Genomic DNA, 24,319 nt, shown 5'->3' with positions numbered 1-24,319 from the left:
GGCAGGTCATTCCTGCAGAGGAGCTGTTGGACAGGAAGGATTACCTGGGACACTGCCACCATACCATCCAGACACATCAGACATTGCCACCACCACCCCCAAATCCTCACAATGGCTGGGGGGCTCATCGGCTAGGAGCCCAGGAAGCATCCTGGGAAAGGTCAGACATGTAGGATCAGTATTCAGTAGCCATTCCTGGGAGCCAGAGGTAGCCCAGCTCTATGCTAGCCCCTGGCTTCAGAAAAAAGGCTAATCTAAGGGAAGGGGGCTTCATAACAAGGGTATTTCTCCCCCACTCTTACCTGCCATCCTGAAACCCCTCAGTCGTTCCCCAAATCTTCTGGAAAACAGAAGGAATCTAGGACAGGGCAGGTGACGGAAGAGAACAGGGCAGGAAAGTTGAAAGAAAAAATGGGGGAGGAGGGGACAAAAGAGCAAGAAAGTCTTGAGAAACTGACCTGGTTCACTCTTTTCCTTTTCTTCCCAGTTGGCCAACGAAGGTCATTAGATCAGGGAAGAAGGCACTCTTGAGAGTGAATGGGGCCCAGAGGCAGGGTCCTTAAGTGGGTGAGGGTTGGAGTCCTTCCAAGAGAAGAGAAAATTGTAGTCCACTGACCTGAGATAAGCCTGTATTAGAGGCTGGGTTGATCTTTGCGTCTCCAGCCCCCTTCAAGCAGGGTGGGCACTGATGGGGGCTACAGAGACTCATTCATGAGAGGAGAACAGCAGGAAAATAGGGGCTTACCTGCAGACTGACAGGACAGGGGACTTAAACATAACCCTGGCCAGGAGTGACAGTGGGAGAAAGAGTGCTGAGAATCTGGGGCGGGGATTTCTCATAGAGGGGCCTTTCTGGTCCTACTCCCTCCACCCCCAGCACCCAGGGCTTCAGGTTTGGTGGGGAGTGTTGCAGGAGAGTCAGTCTCCCTCCCAGCACTTAGCTCACCCTTTCACCGGGTGCCTCCCCCGAGCTGCAAAGAGGAGGGGGCGGGGGTAGGGGGAGCCAATCCCGGCAGCGCCAAAGGGGGGAGGTGGCGGTGACAGCCGCGGGGAGGGGGCGGGAGGAGAGAGGCTGCTCGGCTCCGGCTCCGTGCTCTGTTCCGCTCTGCCTCCGGCTCTGCGCTCACCTACTGCCCAAGCCTCCCGCTTCTGCCCCAGGATCCCCAGGTGGGCCCTAGACCCCCGGCCCCGGTCCCCAGACTCAGCCCCAGCCGGGACTCTCCCGGCCCCCAGCCCCGGCAGCGCGCTACGCCGCCAGGGGGCGCCGTGTGAGCGCCCCATCCCGGCTGCCGGGCGCCCCCTCCCACGGCCCAGGTGGGACGGGAGGGGGGCGCCAGGGGCCATGCGGGGCCAGAGCCGTAAGGAGAGTTTGTCCGATTCCCGAGACCTGGACGGATCCTATGACCAGCTCACGGGTGAGTTGGTGTCGCGGGGAGGAAGGGTAGATTCCGTACCCCCAGACCCTTAGGCCTCTCTGACCCTGGCCAGTCCCTTACCCACACTCTGCCCCATTCCCAGGCACCCTCCCGGCTGTTTTGGGCAGCAGCACACTGAGGTTCAAAGCCTTGGGTCCTGCGGGGAGGAGGTGGGGGGTTGGTTTCAGGGGAGAGCAGGCATGCAGGTGGGGAGAGGCAGCAGGTGTGGGCGTGTGTGACACAAGGCTAGGAGGGTGTCTAGAGTGGGAGGTGTTACGTGCGTGAGCGCCTGTCATTCTTTGTGTCAATGTGTGTATATATGTGTGCGCCTCCCACAGCTGGTTGCCATATGCCCTAGGCTTGGTGACAGCCAGGGTGAGTGTGATTGTGTGTGGCTGTGAAATAGTATGATCTTGTCAGATGTTTGAGTGAGGTTGTGTAGGACCCTGATTTGACTCATGAAGTTGTTTTGACCATGCATCTCTGTTCTATGTGCAACTAACTGCGTGCTTTGAGTGTGTGATTCTGTATGAAGTGGCATGTGACTACCAGTTTGTGTCAGGTCTTCACTTTATGGTGGTATGTCTCTTTCTTTGTAAGACTTTATGACTGTGAACTCCTGGGACAATCATTTGTTGAAGTGGTTTGTGTCGTGTTTTGTGATTGTGAGACTATGCAGATTATATGGGTGTTTAACACTGATTTTGTCCTTTTGTGTGGTGATGTCTGCAGTGTCTTACCCTTGCTACCTCTCTGGCTTCCTGGTGCAGAAGGGGGTCTTAAGTGCACACCACTGCTTCCCTACCTTTTCCACATATAGCCCAGGTGGACCCAAGGGAGGGATTCTGGTGTCCATCTGCCCAGCCTGGGTGCCAGGAGCAGCACCTGGCTCCTGTGGGAAGGTTTTGGTTAATGCTGGGTCAGCCACCCTCCAAAAGTATTTAGAGATCATTCTTAAAACTGAAGCTTCTTCAAACCCCAACAACCCTCCCAAAACTTCAAACTAGAGGAAAACACACCCTCTTGACTCCCCTCCAGACCCAGAGGTAGAAGCTCTAGGCCTGGGCAGTGCCACGTGGCCTCCCATTGTAAGTATCCCCCCAAACCACTTTGCTGCCCAGGCATCCTCTCTCTCCCACACTGGGGAAGTATGTGAGACCAGTACATCTGTGCCTGTGCATATTCCTGGGTTTGGTAGGCAGATCCATGTGTTTGTGTGGGTGACTGTGTCACCTTGTGTGCATTTCCATGTACGTGTGTTTCTGTCTTATTGTGTAGCTTGCAGAAGAACTCCAATAGACATGGGAGGAGGGAGACTGTCTCACTTGTCTGTAACAAGCTGGGGAGGTGAAGGAAGGCCACGATCCTTCTGTCCTGCTCCGAGTGAGGTTAAGACTTGGGGATGGGGGAGAGGGCTAGGTTGTAATGCCTTGAAAAAGTGTCTCCCTGACTCACCCACCCTGAGGAAGTTGAATCCCTATGCCAAAACTCCCAGAAGGAGGAGCCCTTCCACTCAGGCGGCCCCAGGTGTGCCCTAGATGTGTCTCAAACCTGGATGGATTCTAAAGGTCCAGCTGACTAGCTCTGATTTGAACTCTGTTCTCACCAACTCAGGATCCTTGAGAGTAGTAAGAGTCTCAGGGCCCTCGTTAGCACCACATTAGTCAGTGTTTGCTTCCTTCTTTAATTGATTCTCCCTTTTAGTGGAATCATCCCCTCCCCACTTAGCTGTTTGAATCAGAGATTGGGTGGAGATGGGGAAGCACTTGCATTGGAAGATGCAAGAATGGAAGTGTGAATACCAGCTTTGTATGACTTGCTCTCTGGACCTTTCTTTTCTCATCTGTAAAATGGGAAATACTGCTTCCTACCTGCCTTCCTCCCACGGGAAATAGTTCAAATCTTGACAAGCATCAAAAATCGTGTTCCACGTGATCAGCATCCTCGCCGTAGATAGCTCCACACACGACTTGGAAAGCAGAAATAAGACTGCCAGGAGCTCTCCTCTGGAAGAAGGGCTTATCTTACAGTGGGAGATAAGTGGGGTTGGGAAGCTGGAGTTATGGCTCCGGGTGCTCTAAGACGCAGGAGCTGAAGCCTGAATGGGAGTCGTTGTCCGCAGTGCTGAAGAGCGCGAAAGGCCGGGGGTCCAGTCAGACCATTCAATTTTCCAACGTTCCTTCCCTATTCTGCCGGGATTCCTGGGATCGGACTTGAGGGAATTCTTTGGCTCCAGTCTCCTCGGCCTATCAGGCCGACCGGAGGGGGCGCCAAAGCCATACCTCAGGGCATCCTGGGTTGCTCTAGCAGCTTTTCTTCCCCACTCCTACCCCAGGCTCAAAACAAATCTTGGGGAGACCTTTAGGGGAAAAAAATCTGAGCCCCACTCCTCCCCGCATCTAACCCCTCCGGTCTTCCCAGCCCGGCAGGGCAGCTTGGCAGTGCGGCGGGGTGGGAAAGGCAGCGATAAGCGGCGGTCCTGTCCGAGCTGGAAGCAAAGAAAGGACTGGAGAAGATGAAGGAGTTGGGGCCTGACTGACCACAGTCAGATCTCGGGTCCCTGCTGGGATCTCTGGAGTCCTGTCCCTCTGGCCATAAACGTCGTTCCTTGGACTGGGGCGCCCCCATGTGGTCTTAGAGGAGGCATGGTTGTGAAGCTGATTCCAAAAGGGGATGTCGCCAAATCTAGTGGCAAGATTTCATGGAGTTCGAAGGTTGACTATCGCCTCGTAAATGTAGGATTTTCAGCCAAAAATTTGGGATCTGGGTTGGAGGGGTGGGATGCCCGTAGGCCCTCCCACCAATTTGAAAGCGTTAGTGGGTCCTGGAAAGGTTTACGTTGGCTGAAACCAGATAGCGATGAGTCCAAGAAAGGTGTCTGGGCCAGGACTGTGGGGAGGGGGCTTCTCTTTGATGCATGTGGCTGGCAGTCCTCGTATGATGGAAGAGTGTGAACCCGCCAGATCAGGACACAGGGACGCAAAACAGAAACAGCTACAAGAGAAAGTGATGATTCGGTGCCAGAAGACAGAGACTGGTAGGGGCACATCCCTGATGCCCCTTTGTCACCCTAATACACCGGTCAGTTCCTCCGTCTCCTTCCTGCTCTCTTCCATTGGTCCAGGAAGTATGGAAGTGTGGGAAGTTGCCATGACAACTGTGTCCTCTTACCCCTTCGCATCTCTGCCAAAATGAGAGGAGGAGGGGTGTGACAGCGAAGGAGGGAATGAAGTAGGCTATTAAAAGACAATGTTCATTCCCCCTCAAGCTCTTTCAAAAACCGTGGGTGCCCCCCTTCCCCACCAGAAATTCAAGAAAACGTTTCTAGAGAAGACTGTGAAGAGAGTACGCGCTGCCCCTCGCCTCCACCCTCCTCCCGCCCGCCCCAGTCTAGGAACTTTGGGGGCGGGTGCTTCAGATGAAGGGGCGAGGGTGAGTTCCCTTCGTGTGGCCGGGAGAAGACGGAGGTGGGGCGGTGTGGGGGGACTCTGCAGTCTGAGATCTTGGTCCTATGGGTCCCGCCCTCCCGCGCCGCCCACGCAGGGCCCACTCGGGTGGGGGCGGAGACCTGACCGCCTGGCCTTGGGGGCGGAGCTTGGCCACTCTGCTCACGGCTGGACCATGAACCGATGCCCCCGCAGGTGCCGGAGCCCGTTGGGGCAGGCAGCTCGATCCCTCTACCAGCTGGTGACTGGGTCGCTGTCGCCAGGTATGAGGAAGGGGGGAAGGAGCTGGACCCCTCAAAAAGTGAGTGAAATGGGATAGGAGCCTTGCCTAGGTGGGGAGAGAAAGGGCCACTCACAGAGATGGAAGGAGCAGGGTCCCTCAAAGAAAAGGGTTTAAAGGGCAAAACCACAACAGAAGTGAAGCTAGGGTCCCTTACTGAGAAAGTGGAGGACATAGGGATTTCAAAGAGGAAAGGAGAGGTGTCATCATGGTCCCTCAAATGGTGGAGGAGGGGGCAGGACTTCTCACTGAGAGCAGAGGTGGAGCCTCAAGCAGATGGAAGTAAGGGGCAAGGTCCCTCACAGGGACAGAAGGAGGAAGCTTGCAGCAGAGCAGGGAAAAGGCAAAGCCCTTTACTGAATTGCTTAGTTGAATGGGATCTTAAGATGACTGGAGTCAGTGTCCAGAAGGAAAAAATAGTGAAGCAGGGCTGGACCAACATGAACTCAGCTAGTGAGTTTATACATGATGGGATAGATAGACTTGTGTGGCATAAGGATTGTATGTCTCCAATTTGTTTATCTTTGGGAGTCTGTATTAAAGGGAGTTGTGCATCACTAGGGTTGTGATTACTGGGGCTGTGTGTCCTGGAATTCTGTGACACTAAGACTGCATGCACCTGGAATTCTATGCTTTAGAGTTGGGTTGGGGGTTCCTGGGTCACACTGAGTTAGTTGTGTAGCCTTCAAAAGGTTATGCCTTGGTTTGGGATTTGTGGAACTTGTGACATGTGGATTGTGGGTATCACATCATAGTACTGCTGAGATTTACACACACCTCCACTTGGGTTTTCTTAGAGCTGCCTGGGCAGGACCCACAGAACCCAGCATCCCCTCCCATCCCCTCCCAACCCCTCCCTTCCAGGCCAAGACAAAATAACCTAGTCTTGTGGCATTCTGGGATCTGTAGTTCTCTGGCTGTCTCCAAGGTATCCCTTCAGGCCCCTGGAGTATAAACAGGCCTCTCTTTACCATGTGCTCCCCAGAAGGAGGGGAGATGGGGCTGAATAGAGCCATGCTTGGATGTCTCTTGGGGAGAAGGTGTCCTCCAAGCCCCCTGCTTGGGCCTGTCTCCAGTGACAGATGGCTGGAGCCAGGCAGGGCCAGCTCTCAATCATAGCAGACATGACTTCCAGGCCCTAAAATAGCCCCAAGGCCTAGGGAGGTAATTAATCACCTGATGCAGCTGGGGGCTGCTATGTTTTCTGGTCTGGCTGGGGATGGAGTGGGGCTGGAGGGCTGAGAAAAGGGTCTTCACTGACTGGGTTCTTCACTGGGGGAGCAAGGGCAGATGGGAAAGTGGGACAGCTACATAGTGTGGGTCCCCTTCATAAGGCAGTATTACTCTGGGTTTGAACTTAAGGAGGTAAATAACTAAATGACAGGTGTATCTCTGTGGTGAGATTTGAGGGGCTAGGGAGGGCTCATCTAATGCTTCAAGATAGTTTTCCCTTCAGCCCTCACTCTGCCTGAAGTGCTTCCATTAAGACTTCACTCCTTTGAGTGAAGAGCTAAGTGGCACAGGGATGCTTGAGGATGGAGCTGGGCAAGTTTCTCATAGGGCCCTAAGACTTGAGAGGTTTCTGAATTTCCGGTGGAGGGAGAGCCTGAAAAACAACTTGCTCTTTCGCTTCCATCAGACCCTCCCACCAGAGGTCTGCTTGAGTTAAGACCTTGAGTCCTGTGAGGCTGGGTCAGGGTCTCTGAAGGTTGAGGGTGGGGGTGAGAGAGGGGAGAGGAGTGTCCAAGGACAGGGCAACCGGCTGCATGGTTGTCAATCTGTCCATCTGGGAATCAGCTGCTGTGCTGCCTCCTTTCAAATAGCCTGGCTTGGCATTCAAGTTTCCATGGGATCTGATCCTTTTTGGTCTTATCACTCATAGCTCCCCCAATACAAAATTGAGCTGCACTCAGGATTCCTTGACACCTCCACACACATTGGAGAGACAGCCTGAGGGAGCTGGCAGATCACTGATTCTGATTCAAGTCTTGATTTATCCTTTATCATCTGTCTTATCTTGGGAAAATCGCTTATTTTAGCGTCAATTCCTTCATCTGCAAAATGGATGTACTTCTGCTCAATGTGACCATGTCAGCCATAAACACAGAAATAATAAACCCTACCTCTGAGGAGTAACAGATAATATATGTAAAGTATCAAGGACACAAAATGTGCTCAATAAATATTGGTCCCTTTGTTAAGGTGGACTGTTGACATTTCAGCCATTCTTTAAGAACCAGCTCAAAAAATACCCTCTTAAAGATTTTCCTGGACTCCCAGTTAGAAAGCTTTTACTATACCTCATTTCATGGCCTGCCTAAGACAGTTCCTACCACATAGTCAGCACACAACAAATATTTTTTGAATGAATAGATGACTGATAGTTCCCTAACCAGTGGGAGCCAGAACCCTGTTTGGTTCATCTTTGTTCCATGGGCACCAGCTCAGAGCCCGGCATTCAATTTGTGTAAGTCCAATTTTTAAACATCTTTGCCCTCTAGGGGCTTGGAATCTAGCTGAGGAAACAGGACTGATCCAGAAAGATCTGAGCTCAAATTTGCAAAATCTCCTCTTAGCTAGGTGACCTTGAACAAATTCCTTTACCTCTCTGGGCCTCGTTTACATTATCAGTGAAATGGGCACAATACTATTCACTCTACCTACCTCATGGAGTTGTCATGAGAAGCCAATGAAATAGCAATGTTTGTGGAAATGCTTTGTAAATTGTTAAGAGCTGTAGAAATGTAAGGAGGGGAGTGTGATGTTATTACTAATGGCAGCAAACACTTATAAGCAGTTACTCTGTGCTAGGAGTTATGCTAACAGCTTTCCACATATTAATTCATTTAGGAGGACTTAGCAACCATATGAGGTAGGAAGCTGAGACACACAGAGACTAAGAACTCGCCCTGTGAATTGCAAGTGGCAGATCTGGGATTTGAACCCAGGAAGTCTGGCACCCTTGCCCACACTATTACCTACCATGCTAAGCTGCCTCCTTCTACTGTTCCCACTCATAACATCACAGACGTAGGTGATGAGTTTTGAGGGCCCACCAATGAGTTCAGTAGCATTTCAGGTAGCTGGGAGCCCACAAGGGCCAGAGGCTCTGAAGGGAAGGGAATTTAAGCTGCCTTTAAAGGACAGGTAAGAACTGTAGGCTAGAAAGAGCGCAGGAGGGATGGCATTTCAGGCAGATGGAATAGCAGGAGCAAAGACACAGAGACAGCACCTAGTTTGGTGTATTTGGGGGACAGTGAGGAGGCCAAGCTGGCTGGAAAAGAGATCTGCTGATGAGGGTAGGGGGAAGGGTATTAAATGTCAGACAAAGATTTTGGACAGTGAAAGGGGGATACATGGTGTGCTCATCTGTAAGCCTGTAACCTCCAAAGGTGTGAGAAACCAAAAACAGTCTAAGTTGACTTCTTTGGGGGTGGGGTGGGAGAGACAAGCAGAGGACCACACCTGGCTGAGGCATGCCCTCCTTCCCAGTCTTTTCCACACCTTCCCAAGGATGTGGGAGAGGGAAGGGTAAGATAGGGTGTGAGATGGATGCCTGACCCCCAGTGGTATCCATGTAGAACTGCAGATCAGTGAACCTCTAATGAAGCATGGCCCCCATTCTCACCCCTACCCCACAACTGGGGCTGAAACACACCCATACCAGAGCTGGACAAGGTGGGAGGGCTCCCTCTGGGGTTAATCCCCTAAACTGGGCCTCCTAGGTGGGCAAGGTGTCTAAGAAGGGAGCCAGTGTAGTGAAGTCAGACTGGATTAAAGCTGAGGCTCTGGTACTTCTTGATCTTGGAGATTTACTTAACCTCTTTCTGTCTAGTTTCCCCACCGGTGATGTTGGGACAGTAGTACCTTCTTCATAGGTTTATTGTGACAATTCAGTGTGATAATGCCTGTAAGCAGGTAGCACATTGTCTAGCACACAGTGAGTGTTCCAGTCTTTAGCCAGCTGTGGCAGGACCCCAGAGGCGCTTGTCTTCTGGCTCACAGTCTCTGCAGGCCTCTCCCTGCACCCCCTACACACACACCATCATCCCCACCACTACCACCAGGAGGGAGCAGGGAAGATGGGGAGGGGCTCCAGGAATACTCCAGGGCTCCAGGATGGCTCCCTTGGAAGGCTCAGATTTCCCTCCTACCCTGGGCTTTTCCATCAGCTCAGTAACAATTCCCAAAGAGCAGCCAGGAGGAAGAGAAAAGCACATCCCTCATCCTCTCCCAAGGAGCTTGAGTCTCTGGGTCCCAGAGGCAGCTGCAGTAATTCTCCTCCGAGTGATAGGGCTAAGCAACCTTTTTCCTACTCAGACTATTGTAACTAATCCCACCTCCCGTGGGCCTCAGTTTCCCTGTCTGTAACCTGTGGGAAGAGAGTGCTTCCCACATCACAGTCTCCATGGCAACCTTGATCGATGTGGGTGGTGTCCTCCTGATGGGAGAGGTCACTGCCTTCTCCCCCTTTATATTCTCAAACAGTTTCATGCAGATGCAATTACACAACCACCATAGACCCATGCTTCTAATCACAGGACATATCCATACCAATCTTCAGACCCACATGCCACAACCCTGCTAAAATACAAACACCTCACACCCCATACACACTCAGAAGTACTCCAGTACAGTCTCACACACACATACTATAGATACCCAGGTCACAGACCTGTATACACCAGACACACACCTAACAGACAGATGCTCGCTCCTGTGCAAACACACAGAGACATATGTAAGAGGAGGTACACACACTCTCCATACAAACACAGAAATGTACACACAAGAAAACACCCAGACACCCATAACGCCTTCTGACCCGCACATCTATTACTTATGCATGTGCAGCTCATACTTTCTCTCACACACACACTGCCTTTCTCTACCTTCTCTCTAAGCACAGCTCCTCCGGCTGCCCCTTCCCTTTGGCAAAGATTAGCCACAGGGTTTCTGGGGGAAGCTGCGCTCAGGGACAGGGGCAGGTCACTGCCCCCCTCCTCTGGCTTCGCCTGGCCTGGCCCATATCCTTCAAGCCAAAGGCTTCTGAGGAGATACCAGTGCATAGGCTGAGGTGGCCCCGTGAAGAGGAAGAGGCTGTGGCTGGGAAGCTGTGGCTGGGAGGCGTGTGAGGAGGCGGGGTTGGTGGGAGGGGGAGGAGATCCTGGGAGGGAGAAGGGGAGGGAGGCTGCAGGCAGTCCTACTCAGGCTGGGGAGCCCGCAGGGCAGGTGGTGTGGGTAGGACGGGCCAGCGTGTCTGAGCCTCAGCCTGTGGGGCCATGCCCCAGGCCCACCATGAACCTGGAAGGGCTGGAGATGGTCGCTGTGCTTGTGGTCCTCGCTCTGTTTGTCAAGGTCCTGGAGCAGTTTGGCCTCTTTGAGCCTGTCTCCTTGGAAGGTAACCCAGGTGTCTGGGCATGTCTGTCTGGTCTGTTGGCTGGAAGGACAGCGGCTGGCAGGACTGTGGAGGGATTACTCTGGCCTTATGACTCGCTTGGGGGCTGCAGGGGTGAGGAGGTTAGTGATGGGGTGGGACATATGGGGGAGGGGAGGAGGGGAGTTAGGGGAATAGGACATCTGGGAGAGGTGAAGAGGGGGAATCAAGGAGTAGATCTGGGGGAGGTGAGGGAATCTGGGGGAGTGGGTGTCTGAGGGAGGTGAAGCCCAGCATGGGAGGACTAGAGTTGGAGGGAGGAGTATCTGGGGGACATGAGGAGAAGTCTGGAGACGGGCAGGGGTACCTGGAGAGAAAGGAAGTTCCAGAGATCCTGAGACAACATCAGACTTCTGGGGAGTCCCTTTTGTGACCAGGGACCCACAATGGCTCTGAAGATGTGTGTGACTCTCCACACCTCCATCCCTCAAGTGTGGGTTACAGAGTGCATGTCAACTCAGTGTGTGAGAGATACAGGGGGTGTGGCTGTGTGTTCATGTGTGTGAGGAAGGACAAAATGTGTGACTACTTGGGCCTGTATGTATGACAGGGGTGTGATTTAATGTGTCTGAATGACAAAGTGTGTAGCTTTATGCAATCGGGGATGTGACTGTGCCTCAGAGGCATGGGGCGTGAGGCTAAGCTTCTTTGGGTATCTGATTATGTGGGGGGCTGTTCCCAGAGTTCCCTGAAGATATACCAGCTTCATACCCAAGTTGAGGGAGGGGGGTAGGTTCAGAGGGACAGGAGTCGGAACACTGTGAATGAGACATTTATAGATCAGCTCTGGCAGGAGAGTGAGGAGGGATCAGATCAAGGACCCTGCTTCCTAAGCTCCCTTGCCTCTCCTAGCTCCTCTTAGGAGGGCAGAATGGGCTCCAGGCCTAGACTTTGGGAATGGGAAACAGATTTTCTGCCCCACCCCAAAGTTAAGTGGAGAGATCGATACTGGAGGTTGGGAGAACACCTTTTGCCTTCCCCAGGGAGATTTGGCCTCTCCCTCTTTTCACACCAAGAACTGTGCAGCTCCAGTTCCACAGGGGACAGGAAAACAGGCAAGAACCGTGGTAAGAGGGCTGCAGGGTAGATACCTGGGAGAACTGAAAAGATGTGAAAGGAGCTGGGAACAAATGGAAGGCCCACGAATTGCCTGCCCTAGGGTTTAGTAAGAGCAGAAAACTCCTAGCCTACCCTCCATCTGCTGCTGCATTTATTGGGGTAGGGTGGGGAGCAGGGATTGGTCCTGGATGAACTGGGATTCATACAGTCCTGAAAAGATGAAGTCAGCTGGCCTGTAACTTGCCATCTCCTTTAGACTATTTGGTGGGAAGCAGGGGTCATCCAGGAAACCCAGACATCCAGTGTGCTGAAGACATCCCCTTTTTCTTCCTACCTTCAGAGCCTGGAGGAGATTGAGTCCTTGAAACAGGCAGGGGACCAGATATTCGGGATATGTGAAGAGGAAGAGGTTGGGAGAAGAGGGGGAGCTATCCTCCAGTCCAGTGGCGACAACACCACCGGAGGCCCCAGGCACAATCCGGCTTCGGGAAACCAAAGTCCAGGCTAATGGAGCCCTGGGCCAGGGGCCAGGCCGCCATCGATCCCCTACCCAGCCCACAGCCTCCCTCCCACCTCTACATAGCTCCTGTTGGGGGAGCAGGGAGAGAGGACTATGGGAGGGAGAGGAGGCCTTGAGCAGTTATCTCCTGGGAGCAGAGCACTGTCCTGAGGGTGGAGCCTGGCTTGGGGGCGGGGCCTGTGTGAGTTGTGCCAATCTACAACTAAAGGAAGTTGGGCTCCTCCAGCAATGGACTTCAGTGTGCCAGGTTCACTGAACTCTGGCCGGTGGGTGCAGCCCAGAGACAGACACATATGTGCGCATGCGCACACACACACAAGGTGGAGGGCCTCCCTGGGATGCAATTAGAGCTGTAGGATATATGTGTAAATAAGAGGAAGTGAGGGGAACTGTGATCATTGGGCTCTGGGTAGTCCCATGTACTCATCCCCAAGGTCTGTCATTGCCTCAAAGTTCACTATCATTTCACCTTCAAAGAGTAAGCCACACTGGGAAGGACAGGGAAGGGACACACCTTTATGGTGGATGAGTTAGATGATAAGGAACTCTGTTCCATTGGCAGGAAGATTCTAGGTGCCTTGCATGAGGGGTTACAGGAAAAAGTGGGTGCACCTTGGGCAAATGCGGGCTCCGTGCATGAGGTGCAGTCTTAGGTGTCTGGGTGCCGTGGGCACCTAAGTCACAGTATGATATGGGTATGTGTCGTGGTGACCTTAATATGTCATGGTGACCACACTGTGCCACTGTGTCCCAGGGTTGTTCTGTGTTCTTTTGTGGTTTGATCATGGTGTGTTTAAGACGGTCTTTATGGGTCCTTATGTGTGTGTCATATTTTTTCTAGGTCATTCATATTTGTATGTTTGTATTAAGGAATACTAGGTCAGAGTGGGTCTGTCTCTGTGTGTGTGCATGTGGATGTGAGTGAGTTACTGGGTATCGAGCTGCCACTGTATGGGGTCCATCCCCTAGTGATTTATCATTCTATGTGTCATTATACACGTCTGTCACTGTATATGTGTGTGTGTTGAGAGAGGCATTCCTGCCCAGGCAGTCTTTAGGTTGGACATCACTCTCAGAGGTCCAGCTATAGCACTGGAGCCAAGGGCACTGGGTCAACAAAGACTGAGGTCAGTGCCACTTCCCTTGCTGGCCCCCTCCCTGTCCCCGGCTGAGTCCCTTTATACAAGGTGCCCGAGCCACCTTGATGGGCTTTCCATGCCTGTGAAACCCATTGGACTCCCCTAACTGACCCCAGCTACCCTCGTCATTACCCCTCCCCCATCTTCCCCCAACACCCACCCCCAGCCGGGTCAATTTATGATGGTGGGGAGGGTACAGGGAACAGAGGGACAGCGGGGGTTAATGTACCTTCCTGGGGTCTTCTCTCTTCCCAGGCCACCCTCCAGGGCCCACTAAAAAAGCGCTGAAGCAGCGGTTCCTCAAGCTGCTGCCTTGCTGCGGGCCCCAAGCCCTGCCCTCAGTCAGTGAAAGCAAGTGCCTCTCCTGTGCTTCCGGGGGCGGGGCTGTACGCGTGTGGGCGTGGCCAGTGTGAGGGGAGCCAATGTACGCGCGCGCGCGTGTGTGTGTACGCGCGCGACCAGTATGGCAGAGGTGGGCTGGGCACTGGCTGGCCTGAGTGTGAGGGGGCGTAGCTACCTAGTGCAGACCGGAAAGTGTGAGTGTGATCAGTTTGGGGGCGGAGCCTGAGTGTGGGCAGTCTTGGGTCTGTTAAATGGGCGGGATCTGGGTGTTTGGGCGTGGTGTTTGTGGCGGGGCTGAGGCCACTCTGAGCCTGTGTGGGTGTGCCCAGTGTGGCAGGGGCAGAACCAGGCGGCTGTGAAGGTCTTTGCGTGGCTTCGCTGGGGTTAGTGTCTGGCTGCCGGTCCCGTCCCTGGGCATGTTTTGAGCCTTGAGATGTAGGTAGCCAGTGCCTAGACTAGATGGATGCAAGTGTAGGGGTGGAGCCCGTCTTTCTCCAGATGACAGGATACTTGAGTTTTCTAGTCCTAGCCTGGTCCCCAGTTGAGTGACCTTGTTTTGTCTGTAGGCTTGTTTTCTCATTTGGGTCTTGCCCAGCTCATAGGATAACACTGCATTTTGCAAACTACAGAGGCCCAGTTTGTAGTCATTATTTGAGAGTGTCTTTGTGTTTGATTTCTCTGTGTCCCACATGGGAGTAGACTTGGAAAAAGGAGAGGTGTGATGTGCCTGGGGTCAGATTCGTGTGTGTCTATGCTCATTCGTTACGTTGCCTTTGGGCGCGGGGTTGGGGTGTGTGCATTGTAATAACATGCAGGTCTGTGAGATTTGCTGAGTGTGAGGGGCGAGGTGTGTGTAGTCGGCTGGGTCTTCCGCTTTCTCGGTGACAGTTCGCTCCCTTCAGCATTAGCCGCCCCAGCCTCCCTCCGCCCCCACAGACCCCGCCCGCTGGACCCAGGTGACTTACTCTCCTGGTAGGGGCGGGGGCGGGAGACTTGGGGAGCTGGGGTGGGGGCACTTGCCTGGGGACTGGATGTTGGGAACTGGGGCGGGGCTGAGATGGGCCGGGGGTGGGGGCCTTCTCAGATGCTTACCAGGGGTGTGGCAGGAGCCGTATGGTTGGGGCTTGGCTGGAGCTGGGCGGGGCATGGCTCAGGCATGGCTGCCATAGGTGGGCCTTGGCTGGAGGGAAGGATTCGGGCTGGGCAAAGGTGGGGCTGGGCGGATCTGAGTTGGTCAGAGAAGGCCCAGAACTCAGATGCCTCCTCTCCAACCTGTTTTTCCTACTCCTGCCTTTCTGGGACGAAGATGGGGCTGAGGGGCCTTCCCCTCCAACCAAGGATCAAGGACCCAAGGGCCAGCGCTGACTCAGACTCCTGGCTCTGGGGCAGGCCTGGCCTTGGGCTTGGCCCACTAGTGGACCTCAAAGCATCTTCTCTCCTTGCCTTGATGTCCTTAGTTCAGGGTCCAGGGGAATAGCAGGCTGGTCTCCGGAGTCAGAGATGGGGGAATGGATGGTTCAGTGATTTTGAAGAGGGGTCGTGGGGGTCGGGCCTGAGGCGCGGCTGTACCCCCCAACTGCCCCCACCCCGCAGACAGCGTGGAGGATGAGTTTGAACTGTCCACTGTGTGTCACCGGCCTGAGGGTCTGGAGCAGCTACAGGAACAAACCAAATTCACACGCAAGGAGTTGCAAGTCCTGTACCGGGGCTTCAAAAACGTGAGTGCAAAGCTGAGCCAAACTGGGTGAGGGATGGGGCAGGAGGGGCAGGACCTATCCAGGACTTTTCAGAAAGGTTGCCCTGGTTGCTTTGGGGAGTGAAAAGGAAGGGGAGGGGAGGGGACAGCCCCCCTTCCCCATAGATCGAACTTCTAGATGGGGGTTCTAGCCGGTTTGAGAAGGTGCGGAGCCTATAGATTGGCCTGTCAGTTCTGTATTTTTTATTTGTGTGCTGGGGAGAAGTTTTACCTCCAGTAGAAGAGCTATGTGGTGAGACCCCTGGAGACAAGATTACCCCTTTCTCTGGGAGTCTCTGAACACTAGAGTAGGGGATGGGGAGGGTGGGGAGGGGTGAGTGGAAGGGGTTTTTGTCTCTTTCTTCAGTCTGGTTTCCCTCCCCCTGCCTCCCCAGGAATGTCCCAGTGGAATTGTCAATGAGGAGAACTTCAAGCAGATTTACTCCCAGTTCTTTCCTCAAGGAGGTAAGGGTTTGAGTCCTGAGAGGAAGCAGCTATCCATCTCTAAGCTGAGGCAGGGAGAGGTTCTGGAGGGACTGGAAATGCCAAGTGAATGGGGTTTGAGGAGCCTTATAGAGGTAGGAAGTCCTCTCCTGTCTGGAAGCCAAGCTTACTCATCTACACTTATCCTACAGACTCCAGCACATATGCCACCTTCCTCTTCAATGCCTTTGACACCAACCATGATGGCTCAGTCAGTTTTGAGGTAAGCTGAAGGAGGTGGGCCAGGGAGGCCTGTTTCCTGGGGCTTCAGGGCCAGCATCTATGGGACAAACCCAGAGAGACGGTTGGATGAAGGGTATCTGAAGACCCATTTCCCCCCTGCCTCCTTCCTAGGACTTTGTGGCTGGTTTGTCGGTGATTCTTCGGGGAACCATAGATGACAGGCTGAACTGGGCCTTCAACCTGTATGACCTCAACAAGGATGGCTGCATCACCAAGGAGGTGTGAGGCGACTGAAGAGCTGGAGGGGCTATATGTGTGTGAGGAGGTGCAAAGGGCCCATAGGAGGGAAACGTGACCCACATAAGCGTCACCAGCAAGGGGTGAGGTCTGCCCTAGGCCCTAGGCCTTCCAGTTTGGAGGCTGGAGGCTCTGAGGAGGGATCTTCTTCTCTCTCGGCCTAACAGGAAATGCTTGATATCATGAAGTCCATCTATGACATGATGGGCAAGTATACATATCCTGCACTCCGGGAGGAGGCCCCAAGGGAACACGTGGAGAGCTTCTTCCAGGTGCCTGGGACTGGGTAGGCTGGGTTTTGGAGTGAAGGGAAGGAGGTAAGGTCCCAGCAGGGAATTTACCCGAGTTCTGCCTGCCTTTCTTCTGCCATCCCTCCCGTTTTCCCTACCTGACTACCTTTTTGCAGAAGATGGACAGGAACAAGGATGGCGTGGTGACTGTCGAGGAATTCATTGAATCTTGTCAAAAGGTACAGGCCCTGCCCTCATTTCCCTGGTCTGGAGTCAGGGCCTGATTCAATGATGTAGCAGAAGACTCCTCTGAGCAGAGTGCCATCTCCCTAACTCACCCCCAGTCCTGAATCCTATTTCCTCACAACTTGAGGAGGCCTGTCCCTTCCCCACTTCTCTGGGTATCTCCTTCCTCACTGCCTCTCTGTCTCTGAATGTCCCCATTTCTGTCTCAATGTCCCTTTCCCTGTCTCTGATAAGCTCTTTTTTCTTTCTTTCTCTCCAATCTGCTTCTCTCCCACCATGGCTACAGGACGAGAACATCATGAGGTCCATGCAGCTCTTTGACAATGTCATCTAGCTCCCCAGGAGAGGGGGTCAGTTGTCCTGGGTGACCATGCTCTATCCCTAGTCCAGGTGGACCTCACCCTTCTCTTCCCAGGTCTGTCCTCATCCTAGCCCTAGTCTGGGGGCTGTAGGAAGCCAAGAGCCTGGGGATTCAGTGGTCCAGATTGCTGGAGCTGAGGTGGCCAGGGAGTGGGCAGAGTTTCTCTGTAGGGTGTTCCCAACTTCCAACAGCTCCCACCCCCTTCCTGTCTGAAACTCAGCGCTGAGGGTGCCTGTGTTACAGGAATTGAGTGCTCCTAACCCTCCCACCCAAGAAACCACAACACTAGACAAAATGTCTCCTGCTATGGTGCTTTCCCAATCCTTGATCTCATAAACATTTCCCCTAAGACTCCCTTATCAGAAAGGCTGTTTTGTCCTTGGCACTGACTGGCCTTTCAGACCAGGGCCTTTGAGAGCCCTGTAGGAGGGGAACAAGAATGTAGAGGGAGTAATCTTGGGCCTGAGCCAGTGATTAGGTCCTAGGAAGTGGCTGGGGTAGAGAGCAGAAAGGCCTGGGGACTGTCAGGGAGAGCATGCCAGACTACAGCTTTGAGCTCTACAGGTCTGCCACTCAAGCCATCAGAATATGAGGTTCCAGGCTCTTCAGAAGACCTTGTTTCCTTGGAAATACCCCAGAAATTTTCCATACTCTCCTCAGTACCCCAGGAGAGCCTGAGATCCTGGTGTCTGGCTCATCCTTGGAATTCCTTCCCTCCTTCCTTTCTGTTTGTATGGTGGTGGCGGCAGCAGGGGGAACATGGGCAGGAGCTGTCCTGGCTGATACCTGCCAGAGTTTCAGCCTACCCTCTCTGATGGCTACAAGTTTTCATTTGCCATTTCCTCTAGACTTGGAGGCACAGAGTGAGTCAGGGACCACACAGTGGATGCCTTAGAAGAAAAGGGAAAGGAGGCAGGCATAGCATTTGAACCCAGTGTGGGGGCATTTATTAGAATCTTTGATCTACCCAGGCTCTCTTCCTGCCCCCCACATAGCCTCCTCATTTCCCACCTAGAGTCTCCTCTTGCTCTAATCAGTCTACCCAGAGATGCCCCTGAGCACACCCTGAAGGCAGGGGCCATAGGACCTAGGTCCCACCTCACTGTCAGCACCCCTGCCATGCTGCCACCCCTTAATATATCTGCTTGTCCCATTTAGCTCACCCTCCCAGTCAGCCATGATCTGAGGGGAGGGCCCCCAAGGAACCCCCTTTCCCATCAGAACACTGTTGACTGCTTTGCATTTTTGGCTCCTCTGTATATTTTGTAAAATAAGAAACACACCAGATCCAATAAAACACAATGGCTATGCATAGGCTGCTGTCTCCGCCTTTTTGTCCCTCCTACCCCACACGTAACTCATACCCCATAGTTCATACACCTGCAGCCTTTGAGATCCCAAAGAAAATGCCTCCTTTCCCATAGTATGGCCATCCCTTGGCAGGAGACCAAGACACAGGTTCTGGAGTGGTTGGAAACCTACTGGACTTCAGAGAGGCCCCCAAATCTTCCTCCCATATCCTTAGAGGAGACAAAGAAGAGACAGGATATTGATGTCCAGAAGACTATGCCAACCTAGACATTCTTTAGAAGTTGAATCAAGAATTTCTAATTTACAGACATTTAATTTCAAAATGCTTTCTTTTGAGAGGGGAATTCCCTTTAGTTTCTAATTAAAGTTCCTTTGTATAAACATCCCAACCTTGTCCCCAGTGTAGGCATACATTTGTGTCTGTACCCCAGCCAAGAATGATGGGGGATCAGATGGAGTGGACCCAGGGCAGGTCACCATGGAGCAGGTGACACAAAGGGTAATAGAGACTTCCTGTGTAGGGTAGAAACTTACTTTGTTCTGCTTCTGGAAAGAGGCTACCAATGGTAAGTTCCTCTCATCCTTTCTCTAGGGCACCATTACATGGTGACTAAGCTTCACCATTCATAGAAGGGGGATCAGGCCTTCTCTTCCAACACTGTACACAATGACAAGGTCAAGGGAGTGGTATGGTGTCCAAGAAACAAAACCTTACTTTCAGAGTCCATCATTCTGTCTTCAGTGTTCCCTCTCACATCATCACAAACTAACTGCTCCTTAGGTCCTTGGGTTTCTTTGGGTCATAACCCACTATCCAGAAGAACAAAAAAAGCAAGCACATTTTTCCATATATTTTTGTGTCCCTGAAGCCCATCCATGGGCCTTAAGTTAAGAACCTATAATCTAGCCTACCTCTCAGCCTTCCACTGTACAGAAGAGGAAACAGGCTCAAAGAGGGCAGAGGACTTGCTCAAGGTCACCTGATGAATTTATAGAATTGAGACTAGATCCAGTCTCCCAAGTCTCTGTCCGGAGTGGCCTTGGGGCACAGTAAAGATCTGTGTATGAAAGATGGATGCTGTGCATGTAATGCACAATCCAGACAAAGTGATGCTGTGACAATCTCTCATGTTGCCCTATACTTTTCCTTCATGGCACTTCTCAGTTTGTGACTGTGTATTTATTTGATAATACACTTTTTCAATACACTTTAAGCTCCTGAGGGCTCCGTGAGTGCCTGGACTAGTTTTTCCCATCTCACCATTCTATCCTGGGGCCTGGTACATAATAGGCATTCAATAATTGTACGAGTAATTGTATGATTGGATGAATGAACGTGGTGAGTGTGTGTGTGTATATAACGGGGTTAGGTATGGAGATAGTCTCTATATTTTAGGGCATATCCAAGTTTAAGGGAAGTTGAAGTCTGAAGCTTGTAAGTTCTGGGGAGATGAGAAGTACCCCAGAGCCAGGACAGACAAATGGGATCCAGAAAAAAACAGAAGGTTGGCATTCTGATCATTATTTCTGGCCACTGGTTGGATTCTGAATGTTGTTAGCTACTCCATCTCAAAACTCTTTTTTTTTTTTTTTTTTTTTTTTGCCTTTCAGTGTTTCATGCTCTCCTAGTTTTCCTCTTACCTTTCTGGATATCCTTTCTCAGCTTTCCCTTGCAGACTCATCCTTCTCAACTGGAATACCAAATATTGGGCCCCACAGCTTAGACTTGAACTTATTCTCCAAATCACATCCAATCCCATGGCTTTAAACACCATCTGTATGCACGAGAATCCTAAATTTATATTCCCAGAATTCTCCTCTGATCTCTAAGACCCATATACTCCATTCCTATTTGAGATATTCATGTGGATCTGTAATGGTTATACTTAACATGTTCAAAATGGAGCTTTGATTCATGCCTTCCCAGTCTTCCCTATCTCAATGAATGATGCCATCTGCCTAGTTGCTAGGTCAAAATTTAGGAGTCTTCATTTTTCCCTCTCCCTCACTCTCCCCTCTAGTCAGTCACCAATTCCACCATCAAAGGAGCACTATCTCTGTCTCCACTGCTGTTCCCTAGTCCAAGTCACTGACATTGTTTACCAAGATTACTACCTATTCTTGCATCTGAAGTAGCCCCTCCTTGCTGTGGTTACTCTTCATCATGTCACTATATTTCCTCCCTTCATAGCACTTATCACAAACTGAGTTCCTGTGTATGTACTGAATTTGTTACTGTCTGTTTCCCCAACCAGAACATAAGCTCAGTGAGGGCAGGGCCCTATCTCATTCATTCCACAAATATTTATCATAGGCCTATTATGCTCTGGTTCCTGTTGTAGGTGTTAGAGGGTAGAGCTGTGGTGTGGAGAGAAAGTGTGTGGCAAGAACTACTCTACAAGTTTGAGTAGTACATATATGGAAGGTGGATCTTACCTGGGTCACAGCCCCCAGAGTGTGGACTATGGAGAGTAGATGAAATTGTGGCTGATGACTTGCTAGAAGTTGCCACAGTATGGGTGTGAAGCAAGGGGGAAGTGTCATGTGACCAAAGTGTCATGAGATTGGAATGACAGCCGCCAAATCCCCTAAGGACTACAATATCCAGCGAAGCTGCTGTGGCCCCCAACTGTCATCAAGGAGGTCCCTAAGAAAATACTTGCTCTTAACCCTCATCGCAACAGTCCAGGACTAAAAAGGACTATCAGAATCCGTGGAGCTACAAGTAGGATAACCACTGGAAGAGTCTAATATGAGATTGAAGGGTGAAATGGACAATATTAAGTCTTAATAATAGAATGAGACTGACGTGTTTATTTCACATTTATACCTCACATGTTGCAACAGATCTCTCAACCAACAGGTGCATTATGAAGAGGCCAAAGGGAGCCCTGAGATCATACAGCAAGGGGACCCAAACCCATCTAGGGCTCAGGGAAGGCTTCCCGCCTAAAAATGTTTATGCTGAGGCCCAGGAGATCTCACTTCTCCCTTACACACACTTCACAATCCCCATTCTCAAATAAGCCAGGTCTTTTCACCCCCCACCCCTACATTTGTACTCTCTTCCACTGGCCTAGAGTGCTCTCTTCTCTTCTCCCCTACTCAATCTGGCTAACTCCTACTTATCTTTTATGACCCACCTCAAAAATGAAGCCAATGCCGCCGCCTCTCCCCAAAGGAAGATTAAGTCAGTCCCTCCTCTGAGCTCTCACAACACTTAGGTACGCAGTGGGGAGACTCTGTGTGTACTCGCTTGTCAGCACCCCTAACCTGTGAGCTCATAGTGGCCCCAGAGGCCAGCATGAGGCAAGCTTAACAGATGTCCGCTGAATGAAGGAATGAACGAATGATTGATTATTTTAAAGGGCTTATTAGCGCCAAGCTGCAGATAGGGGGAAATGTTTCCAGGCAGAGGGGTGAGCTGAGCTTCTTGGAGTGTTTGTCTTGCCAGAACCAAGCCTGGGTCGGGCTGATGTAATGAACCAACCTATCAGAAGGATCTCAATAGAAAGTAGGTCAGTTTCTTCCTATCGCTTTAAGAACTAGAGGCTTCGTTTCCGCGCCTGCGCATTGAGAGAGTAAACACCTCTCCTTTTCACCCTGCCCCCCCGCAAACGACCCCCCCGCCCTTATCCCTATTGCCCCAACTGGCTGCGGCCTCCTCCCATACTCCCCTTTCTCAGTTCGGGTAATGGTCCGTTCCAGGGCGCCTGGCTCGTTCTGGAGGGTGGAGAACATAAATGGTACATTCCACTGCCTTCGTTACTTTCCGCTTTTTGCGTCTCTTCTCTTCTACTTCCCCCTACCGAATGAAGCTAAATAGGCTGGCCCAAAAGAAGGAGGGGGAGCCGGGCTGAGGGGACCGGTCTAAGCCGGTCTCCGGCGCAGGCGCAGTGCGGATAAACAGGAAGCGGGCGGTAGAGGCAGTGGCAGAGGAGATCTAGGGGCTTCGGGTGAAGGCAGCGGAAGAACTAGGATTATTGGAAGGGCAGCAGAGGCCGACTGAGAACGAAAAAAGGCGCCTTCGCCATCTACCTCTAGGCAACGAGAAATCGCGGCCTCGCTCTCCGCTTGGATTTCCGGATCCCCAGCTTAGGCTGAGGCAGCGGCTGACAAAGGGCTCGCGCCGGTGCCGCCGCCCTTCTCATCCGGGCATTCGGGTCCCTGCGGAGAGGGAGGGGGAAGGGCAGAGGGGGAGGGGAAGGAATAGGAGGGGGGCACGCTTGGAGCCGAGGCCCTCTCTAGGGCTCCGGGCCTGCAGCCCAACGGACGGAGGCCGAGGAGGACCTGCAGAGGTGGCGGCGGCCGGGGTCAGGAGGATGGTGCAGAAAGAGAGCCAGGCGGCGCTGGAGGAGCGGGAGAGCGAGCTCAACTCCAACCCTGCCGTCTCCGCGGGGGCATCGTTGGAGCCGCCGGCAGCTCCGGCCCCCGGAGAAGACAACCCATCCGGGGCCGGGGGAGCAGCGGTGGCCGGGGCGGCAGGAGGGGCTCGGAGGTTCCTATGTGGCGTGGTGGAAGGTGAGCGTCCTCCCTCCCGCTCCACCCAGTACCAACACGTTCTTTCCCCGTGAGGCGGGTGGCGGCGGTGCTTTGCGGGGCTCCAAAAAGAGGTTGTTCCCTTGGGTCTGAAATTTGATCCTGCTGAAACGAGGTGAGGGGCGAGACGGAGGGCAAGCCTTCTCGCGTTCTTAAACGGCGTCGAATTCCCCTCTGGCTATTAACAAGCCTGACCCCACCCGTCTTGGGCTTGGAGCCAGGCATGCTCCAAAGGAGGCAGTGGTAAGCAGCCTACTCTTAGGCTAAGTTACATATCTTTGTGCCTTGGGATCTTACTATCTAGGGGGTTTGTGTTCTGATGGAAAGACGTGTATAGTGCTGCTGTTCCCTACCCGTTCGAAAAAGACAGCCCGTATAGGTGTGCTAGTTGGACTCCTGGAGTGAAGAGGAGCATAGTCAGCCTTGTAGTTTGACACATCCTCTTTGCTTAGAGGGTTTTTTTTGTTTGTTTTTTGCTGGCCAGTCCCACCCCCCTACCCTTTGAGGATTCTTTTGCAGCCTAGAAAACTACCCTTGGCCAGCTGCTGTGCTTTGCTTCTGAAGGATGAAGCTTTTACTTTAATAGTATGAGATACGGAATTTCAGTTTTGTGACTGAAGAGGTTTAAAAATGCCCTTCTCAGCTCTTCCCGTTTCATTTCCACTTAAACGTAATGATGGACTTTTTTTTTTTTGATGGTTGGGGAAAATGACCAAAAGATTGTATCACAGTTTATGAATGTAATGGACCTTTAATTCTCTGGAAGCTTTTCGTTCTCTGGAAACATGAATCAGGTACACTATTGCTCTTTCCTAGAGTACAGCATGTATTTGAACTTAATATTTTGACTGACCCAGGGTTTCCTGTCTGTCTACTTTACTAGTTCTCTTCTATATGTAATGGTGTCCATGGGAGTAACACTTTAAAAAAATTGGTCTTTATTAAGATGTGGAAAAGGAAAGGAGGATTGTGTTCTTGGTTGAGAGCTTAAGCATATGTGGAGTATTCATTTGAAAGATGGGTGGTGGTTATGGTATTTCAGATAAAGTTTAATTGTAGGAGAGAACAGATTTAATTTGCAGCTACAGTAAGGAATAAAATGGTTCAGCAAAGTTAACTGTATTGCAGAATTTTGGGAAAACAGAATGGAAAATTACCTATGTATTTGGAGTCAGTGTTTCTGAAAACAAGATTGCTTTGTTTGACTTTACATGGATGTATTTATTGGGCTAGAATCTGCAGGGAGATTCTAGAAAAAGAATCTGTATTTTGTCATCTGAGATCTTGGAGTGGAGG

General features: G+C 51.9%; 2 protein-coding genes and 2 long non-coding RNA genes across 9 annotated transcripts in view; 2 read left to right on the top strand and 2 right to left on the bottom strand.

Moving 5' to 3' along the window:
- Positions 1-1,041: 1,041 nt before the first annotated feature.
- Positions 1,042-18,485, top strand: KCNIP2 (potassium voltage-gated channel interacting protein 2). Of its 4 annotated transcripts, XM_006210486.4 has the most exons (10): positions 1,042-1,415; positions 13,552-13,647; positions 14,496-14,594; positions 15,232-15,356; positions 15,769-15,838; positions 16,009-16,079; positions 16,211-16,318; positions 16,504-16,608; positions 16,743-16,805; positions 17,099-18,485. In XM_006210486.4, the coding sequence occupies exons 1-10, from the start codon at positions 1,343-1,345 to the stop codon at positions 17,144-17,146; spliced, it is 858 nt and encodes a 285-aa protein (XP_006210548.1). In that variant the 5' UTR covers positions 1,042-1,342; the 3' UTR covers positions 17,147-18,485. The 4 variants fall into 4 exon arrangements, with proteins under 4 accessions (XP_006210548.1, XP_006210554.1, XP_006210551.2 ...); XM_006210492.4 differs by lacking the exons at positions 13,552-13,647; positions 14,496-14,594; XM_006210489.4 differs by lacking the exons at positions 1,042-1,415; positions 13,552-13,647; positions 14,496-14,594 and adding an exon at positions 4,505-5,124.
- LOC140699402 (uncharacterized) lies at positions 3,080-13,694 on the bottom strand. The gene is made up of 3 exons (XR_012077553.1): positions 13,526-13,694; positions 11,882-11,980; positions 3,080-4,598 (listed from the first exon to the last, which is right to left on the bottom strand). It is a non-coding gene; the product is annotated as an uncharacterized lncRNA (long non-coding RNA).
- Positions 15,555-22,064, bottom strand: LOC140699401 (uncharacterized). Its single transcript, XR_012077552.1, has 2 exons — positions 21,628-22,064; positions 15,555-16,136 (listed from the first exon to the last, which is right to left on the bottom strand). It is a non-coding gene; the product is annotated as an uncharacterized lncRNA (long non-coding RNA).
- The window catches only part of OGA (O-GlcNAcase), a 24,542-nt gene continuing 22,111 nt past the window's right edge, over positions 21,889-24,319 (top strand). The window contains exon 1 of one of the 3 annotated variants that reach the window (XM_072971791.1): positions 21,889-22,002. Coding sequence is in view for 1 of the 3 variants with exons in the window: in XM_072971790.1 (XP_072827891.1) it covers positions 22,807-23,005 (199 nt within the window). In the remaining 2 variants the exon portion in view is untranslated. Of the gene's footprint in view, positions 22,003-22,140; positions 23,006-24,319 lie in introns of those variants that run through there. The other 2 variants (XR_012077551.1, XM_072971790.1) reach the window with 2 other exon arrangements.

This window comes from Vicugna pacos, chromosome 11 (assembly GCF_048564905.1).
Source record: "Vicugna pacos chromosome 11, VicPac4, whole genome shotgun sequence".
Taxonomy (NCBI): Eukaryota; Metazoa; Chordata; class Mammalia; order Artiodactyla; family Camelidae; genus Vicugna; species Vicugna pacos.
The sequence above is the reverse complement of the archived record's forward strand: the minus strand, read 5'-3'. Positions and strand labels throughout refer to the sequence as shown.

Coding starts and splice junctions, on each gene's coding strand:
- KCNIP2 (XM_006210489.4), top strand. CDS start 4,665: ATGTTCATTCCCCCTCAAGCTCTTTCAAAAACCGTGGGTGCCCCCCTT. Junction 16,080..16,210: donor ATGGCTCAGTCAGTTTTGAG/GTAAGCTGAAGG, acceptor CCTCCTTCCTAG/GACTTTGTGGCTGGTTTGTC. Junction 16,609..16,742: donor ACGTGGAGAGCTTCTTCCAG/GTGCCTGGGACT, acceptor ACCTTTTTGCAG/AAGATGGACAGGAACAAGGA.